At 46.8% G+C, this 7500-nt stretch overlaps 2 protein-coding genes and 1 long non-coding RNA gene across 4 annotated transcripts in view; 1 reads left to right on the top strand and 2 right to left on the bottom strand.

Moving 5' to 3' along the window:
- Positions 1-199, bottom strand: part of LOC138406795 (splicing factor 3A subunit 2-like) — a 2885-nt gene extending 2686 nt beyond the window's left edge. The window contains exon 1 of the mRNA XM_069520063.1: positions 1-199. This exon is cut by the window's left edge and continues 1356 nt beyond it. Coding sequence (XP_069376164.1) covers positions 1-199 — 199 coding nt within the window.
- Positions 1-7500, top strand: part of ptpro (protein tyrosine phosphatase receptor type O) — a 25288-nt gene that overhangs the window by 97 nt on the left and 17691 nt on the right. For both annotated transcript variants that reach the window (XM_069519883.1, XM_069519884.1), the window contains exons 1-5: positions 1-245; positions 5813-6074; positions 6153-6308; positions 6441-6593; positions 6842-7345. The exon at positions 1-245 is cut by the window's left edge and continues 97 nt beyond it. In XM_069519883.1, the coding sequence (XP_069375984.1) occupies positions 198-245; positions 5813-6074; positions 6153-6308; positions 6441-6593; positions 6842-7345 (1123 nt within the window). In that variant the 5' untranslated portion in view covers positions 1-197. The remainder of the gene's footprint in view (positions 246-5812; positions 6075-6152; positions 6309-6440; positions 6594-6841; positions 7346-7500) is intronic.
- On the bottom strand, positions 2909-5432 carry LOC138406777 (uncharacterized). Its single transcript, XR_011240153.1, has 3 exons — positions 5400-5432; positions 4566-4671; positions 2909-2934 (listed from the first exon to the last, which is right to left on the bottom strand). It is a non-coding gene; the product is annotated as an uncharacterized lncRNA (long non-coding RNA).

Genomic DNA, 7500 nt, shown 5'->3' on the forward strand with positions numbered 1-7500 from the left:
GTCCGGTTCGAGCTGCGGTCGGTTCTGATGAAGATGAGGATGAAGATGAAGCTGCTGTGAATCTCACACACACGCACTCACACGCACTCACACGCACACACGGAGCGTCGAGCTCCGCTGCTGCAGAATCTTCGCCATTGTTTGGATGAACCGGAGGAAAAGGCCCGAGCATCGACTCCCTGTGACCCAGAGACAGCATGCTCTCCCCGCTGCTGCTCACCGGGACCCTGCTCTGCATCATCCAGGTAAGGAGGCTCGGTGCCGGCTCGGTGCGGAGGAGCGGACGGTTCTCAGGCTTTGTTCACTGATCGGGTCACATCACATGTTCGATGCTCATCACACGAGACATGAGCCGCCAACCGCTGCTGCTGCTGCCCGAGGTGACGCTGCTGTGAGCGGACACACAGGCGGCGAGCAGCTCGGTCTGTCCGGAGGAAAGTGGGTCAGTCAGGCTGCTGCCTCCCAGACTGAGACACGATACACACACACACACATATACACAATATATAACACACACAGTACACACACTTCTACACAACACACACACATATACATACTGTATAGACACACATACACGAACACACAGTCAGGATCCACACAGACACACATTCTTGTACTTGTATCTAAGGAGGACAGTTTATTTGCTGGTGTTTGCATCGTTTCAGTCTTTTTAAAGTAGCTGTAACGATTAGTGTTGTTGTCGATCAGTATAAAATCATTCAGGAACTATTATCTATTAATAAAATATTAATTAAAATGATTTAACCTCAGAGTGAATGTTTCTCGTGGTCGTTTTACAGTCAGTTTATTAATATGTATTAGAGCTGATAGAAGTCTCTCGAAGTGTCTTGACGTCTCTCGAAGTGTCTTGACGTCTCTCGAAGTGTCTTGACGTCTCTTGACGTCTCTCGAAGTCTCTCGAAGTGTCTTGACGTGTCTTGACGTCTCTTGACGTCTCTAGAAGTGTCTTGACGTCTCTTGACGTCTCTAGAAGTGTCTTGACGTCTCTTGACGTCTCTCGAAGTCTCTCGAAGTGTCTTGACGTGTCTTGACGTCTCTTGACGTCTCTAGAAGTGTCTTGACGTCTCTAGAAGTGTCTTGACGTCTCTTGACGTCTCTCGAAGTCTCTCGAAGTGTCTTGACGTCTCTTGACGTCTCTCGAAGTGTCTTGACGTCTCTCGAAGTGTCTTGACGTGTCTTGACGTCTCTAGAAGTGTCTTGACGTCTCGGTGGTCTGAGCCTCTTGCACTGAGGTGTTTATAGTCACTGTGTTGCAATATGCTCCAAACCACAAGTGGGCGTACCAAGAAAATACTCTGTAGACTCATGAGGAAAGTAGGCTGCAGAGAAAATATGGTAACATCACATGTGTGTACGAGTTTTATTGTTGAACTCAGTCGACTCCTCCAGAGTCAGTGGAGACGCTTTGTTTCCTCCAGAGTCGACACAATGTCCAGAATATGGACGTTACCAAAGACTCGGAGGTTCAGTGTCTCGTCTTCAACTGGTTAGTGTGAATCTGTGTCTCTGCAGGACGAGACGTAAACCCGCCTCTCAGCTGTTAGACCATGTGACCTCACATTGGCAACTATAAACCAGCCTCAAATCCACAGTGATTCCAGAGCAGGTCCCCCGAGGCCCCAGATCTCCAGGGGCCCCTCAGGTGACAGGTGATGTCTGAAGGTGGAAGACAACAGGAACTGATCTTCACTCGGAAGTTGGGTTCTATCACATGTTCCTTTTCATTTCCTGTCTGTGAGTCCGACTCTGATCAAACCTCGTCTCCTGATGAGATCTGTGTTGTGATGTGTCACACAAAAACAATGAGTGTGTGTCCATGACTGTGATGATGATCTTATAACGACCATGTGACCTCATCAACGCTCGGCTGCAGGAGGAAACTCGTCTCTGTGTTGAAAACAACACATAAATGAAACTCACAGCGGCTGCAGGAAACGTGTTGTAGTTCCTGTCCTCGTCCTTAGCCCCACCCATACCAACGCATCATTGTGATGTCACATGACGTTACAGAGGAACGAGACTTTACACTCGTATAAAAAGTGACGTCGTCAGTTGAATCTACGATCAATAAATAGTCTAGAGATCAGGTGAAGAACTAAAATATCAACTGTTGTTGACGAATCTGAAACTGATCTACATCCAGTGTGTGTGTGTGTGTGTGTGTGTGTGTGTGTGTGTTCACTGTGTGTCGAGTGTGTAGCTGTTTTCACACATGAGCTCCAGGTAGAATCCAGAGACTCGTCTGTAGAGACTCAGAGACTCGTCTCCAGAGACTCGTCTCCAGAGACTCGTCTCCAGCAGGTTTTCTGCTCAGACTCGTTCAGCATCAGATCCTCCTCGTTCTTCAGGTGAGAGGTGGAGCAGACAGACAGGAAGTGATCATGTGATCATGTTTACATCACCTGACACCGTCGTCAGCTCTCATCACCACAAACTGTCTCCACGTCTTCGTCTGTCTTCTACGTGTGAGTCAGCACTTTGTCTCCAGAGACATTTGTTTGTGTTTCTTCGTGTTTGTGTCACGTGTCAGAAGCTCATCACCCCCCCACTCCCTCAGAGGATCAGTGGAGGACGCTCTGCTGTGTCCTCACTTCTCCTGGACTTAGACTTTATACAGGAGTGAAGGAGGAGACAGACAAACTGAGTCTCACTGTCCTCCAGAGAAGATCCAGAGACCTGAGGAGTTCAGTCTGAAAGCAGCTTTTGTTCAGTGTGTGTTCAGTGTTGTGTGTGTGTGTGTGTGTGTGTGTGTGTGTGTGTGTGTGTGTTGTGTCTCTGACCTGTTTGGCCTGGTTACTCGTCCTCTCTGAGTTGAGCGTCTCCAACATGGCTGAACACCAGATCATTCAGCTCCATTATTGTCTCGTCAGGACGCTGGAGCGAGAACAGAAAGTCTCATTTATTCAGTTTGAGCTGTGAACAGAAGATTCAAAGATAAAGTTACATTCATCATCTGATTCATTTTTAAAGCTGCAGCGAGCTAACGACGTTAGCTCCACCGGGTTCAAATTGTTTTTAGCTGTATGATAACGTCCTGATGACATCATAACTCTTCAATCTGTGATGATGCAATAACAGCCATTATTGTTCTCATTGAATTGTTTTGGGGTCGGGGCCAGTGTGGGGGCCAGTCGGGGGGGGGGCTCAGAGCTGCTGCTTCGTCTGTTTAAACAAACTCTGGATAAACTCGGGTAGAATTCTCCAGCTCTGAGTCGGAGTTCACGTCTGAAATGGCGTGTTTGTCCTCAGTCTTCACCCTCAGCCTGTGAAGACATGAGGACAACTGTCCTCAGTCTGTAGGTCCGTGCTCAAAATGGTCCTCACAAAGGTACAAGTACACACACACACACACGTCTCCACACGTTTGCATGATAATGTTGGCAGCTGCCCGAGGACGACGCCTCCTGACCCCCACCCCCACCCACCCAACGCTCATTCACAGGGTCAGATCCTCCGTCCATCCATCCATTCGTCCATTCATCCATTCATTCATCCATTCATTCATCCATTCATCCATTCATCCATTCATCCATTCATCCATTCATTCATCCATTCATTCATTAGCTCAGAGACATGCCTGTGTGTGTGGGGCTCATCAGTTTGATTCTCTGGGTTTTGTCTATAAATCAGTTGTGAGCGTTCAGGAAGCAGCTTCTCATCGATCTGAACCTGTCGTTTGTTTCCTGTTTTTAAAGTGAACCTCTTCCAACCATGTGACAGAGTTTGTTCAGACTGGTGACCATCAGCTGACTGAGGCTCCGCCCACACTGACACCTCCGAGTTATAAGACTCATCAGTGTTGCTATGGTTACTGGTGGAGACTCGTGTGAACTGATCTCGTTTTATTTTGAAAACTCTGGTTTTGTGTTTTAGTCCGAACAAAAACTGAGACTTTAGTAAATGGTGATGCCCACGTCCTCTTCTGATTGGTTCTCATCGGTCACATGACTCGACTACCAGCGGTGAAGACAGAGCGTCGCTAACACTTCCTGTGAGGAACAGTTCCACCTCGTCGTCGCTCAGAGAAAAGAAATCCTGTGACTTTTCACCATCACTGCTCCTTCAGAGGAGTTTCTGTTGCTAAGCAACCAACTGCAAACAATCTACTTCCTGTTTACATCACATGACCCGTGTATGTTATGGTCATGTGACCTGTGTTTTCAGTTGGAAGTGGGAGTTGTTGTCGTGAATCGATTCTTCGCACTTTCTTTTACTCTTCTGTCTTTTTTAGCCGACGACTGTGATTCTGTTTCTTTTTCTCTCTGGTTCACAGTCGGACTGGTCGTCAGGACGACCGGGACACTTCCTGTCAACCTCTGCACCAGTGAAGACAGAACAATATGAAAACAAAAGAAAGTGGCTTTGTTTAGTTGAACCATTTGATTTGTCGGTGGAATATCTGCTGTGTCACTGCAGTGACAGAGTTAGACATTTGATTTGTTTCATGAAGACGTACGTGTTTCAGATCATCTGATCTGTCGTGATGCGTCTTTACATTCAATTCTCTCTGAGGTCACGTGGAGCTGGTGGGAATATTTTCTCACCTCCTCTTGCTCGACCGTGTGCATCTCATCTCCAAGCCCGAGTCCATTAACATTCAGCCTCCGGCGCCCTGGACGTTCGCCGCTCGGATCCGTGTCCATGGTGATCCTGGAATCAGACGGACATAATGAGCATCTCCTCCCACCCCAAATGTGTCTCCTCTTTCATCTCCGTTACCATGGTGACGACAGAGCGCCACTGAATGGAACGAGGATTCTTTTCTCCTCCATTTAGTGTCCGATGGTTTATTGTGTGATGACGGATGTTTGTGTTTCCACAGAATCTGTGTGCGGCACCTTTCACCCTTTATCAACTGAAATATGATCCAATAAATATATGATAGAATATTCTATACAGAGGCAATATATATATATATATATATATATATATATATTATATATATTATATATCATATAATTATATTATATATTTAGTCTGGAGACAAACCATCAGTTTGATTTTCTGTTTGTCTCAGATTAGAGATGTGGGTCATAATCTGATCACATAATCTCGACACTTGATGTCAAGTGTTTGTTTTCATTCTCGTGTTTTCACGTTAATCTGCTTCATGTGTCGCATGTTTCTGTTTTTGATCTGAGTTTAATCTGTGCAGCGGAAAACAGTTTAAATCTGCTGCTCATATTCAGGGAGGAGGTGTTAGCCTAGCTTAGCATAGAGACTGGAAGTTAGCCTAGCTTAGCATAGAGACTGGAAGTTAGCCTAGCTTAGCATAGAGACTGGAAGCAGGGGATGTTACTTTATTTACGAACAGGAAACTACATCAGTATCAGATCAATGATTTTCAAATCTGATTTGAGTTTTTTTACTGAATTTACCTCTGAGGTCAAAGGTCAGATCAGCAGCTGGTTCCTGTCAGAGTCCCACTTCCTGTGGAGATGGTGATGATGATGATTATGATGATGATGATGATGATGATGATGATGACGATGATGATGATGATGATGATGATGATGATGATGACGACGATGATGATGATGATGATGATGATGATGACACCCAGCGAGGATTCAGCTCTCCTGCTGTCAGAATAATGAGAACGAACAGCAGGGGGCGTCAGTTCCACCTGAAACACAGAAAGGTTTCATCACTGAGGAGAATGTGTTTGTTCAGACTCTGACCATCAGCTGACATCGATCAAACAAGCTGGAAGAATTTGATTGACTTCATTTGAATCTTTATCGTCTCTGAACGTGTTAAATGATAAATCCTTCGTTTCTTTGTTTCCCAGAGTTCGTCGACCTTCCACGTGTCCCTGAGTGACGACGGTCTGATCCTGGCGTCTCTGGAGCGCTCAGACCTGCAGGAGAACGTCACAGCGTACGCAGCTCAGGTGTCTGGAGAGGCTCGACTCATCGTGGCCGAGTTCAGGAACACGAGCGAGACGCTGGTTTTCAACACGTCGCTCCACGGCCTCTGTTACTCTGTGAGTCTGCTGCTCAGAGTGGGACAGAGCTGGTCCCGACCCGAGAAGACAGCGTCCGTCCTCACAAGTAAGACACGTCTCTGACATGAAACACTCACATTATGTGTGAATTTCATGAATGTTTTGTTGTGTTTCTTGTGGTCAGAGCCGCTCCCCGTCCACAGTGTTCAGATCTCGGACTTTAAAGAGTCTCCAGAAACCGGCGTGGTGTTTGAGATCGAACCTCCGGCAGGAAACGTGTTCAGCCGAGTCAACATCAGCTACACGGAGGCACAAGAGCGACGCTCCTTCCTCTATAAAGGTCCGACCAGATTTCAACAGGATTTCATAACTTTCCTCTGTTCAGTTTCTGTTTTACAGCTAATGAAGTTTTAGAACTTTTTATTTTTCCTTTTTTCAAGTTAAATTAAACATCATTTTGTGTTTTTTGTAGATTTCTACAAAGGGAAGACGGTTTTCAAACACTGGTTACCGGGCGTCTGTTACCGTAACGTCACCTTCCAGCTGATCTCTGAGGCGACAGTGAACCAGACGGCTCTGGTGTCACACAGTGACATCACACACTCACCTTTGCACCACAGGACAGGTGAGAAAACAACTGTATTTAAATCCTTCAGACTGAACATGATCCTGATTCAAATCATTCAATTTAAATTTTCAATTCAGGAAACACTGAACACTTATTTCAAGATTTCATCAAAATCTACAAACACCAACAGATGATTCATATTTTATAATCATAATGATAATTATGATTATAAATGACGGATCAGATTTATGATCTTTTCGTTAAAATGAAATGAGACTTTGTCTTTTTTTGCGTCTCGTCCTCAGTGCCATACCCCCCCCTCAACATTTCCCATAAGATCATGCACCTGAGCCCAAGGGTGGGGCCAGGTGGAGCTGCCAGCAGGCTCCGCCCTGAGGGGAACCAGAAGAACGCCCAATCGTCCCGTCAAGCCCGGGATGTCCCGCTGATGGAGGAGCAGGAGGAGAACGTCTCAGAGGAGACGGCGGCTGTTTATACTCAGGTTCCCTTCAGCCCGTCACAGAACCAGTCAGGAGCCGCCGCCCTCCTGAACCAGACGACGGAGGCCGAGACGCAGAGCTACTGGCTGGACCCGACCGAGCTGCCGACCACAGACACAGAGGACGAGTTCGTGAACGCCGTGGTGTCAGAGTACGAAGACTCCAACGAGCCGGGCTCCGCCATGGGCCTCCCCTCCGACCCCCCCGTCCTGCCCACCAAGCTGCCCCTCCTCCTGCTGGAGCTGCGCTGGCTGCCCCCCCGACCCCCCACCAGCTACGACGGCTTCAACGTCTACATCTACAGAGACGGTAACCACACACCAGCAGGGGGCGCATGGGAGACGAACGAGGGAAAGGACAAAAAGTCCCGAAGCTAATGAAACAATGTCAACGATGAATTATATTAATATGCAAAATAACTTTGTTGATATTTAAAAATAGTTCAGTCCATATAAAACTTTATC

This window comes from Paralichthys olivaceus, chromosome 23, assembly GCF_024713975.1.
Source record: "Paralichthys olivaceus isolate ysfri-2021 chromosome 23, ASM2471397v2, whole genome shotgun sequence".
NCBI classification, from domain to species: Eukaryota; Metazoa; Chordata; class Actinopteri; order Pleuronectiformes; family Paralichthyidae; genus Paralichthys; species Paralichthys olivaceus.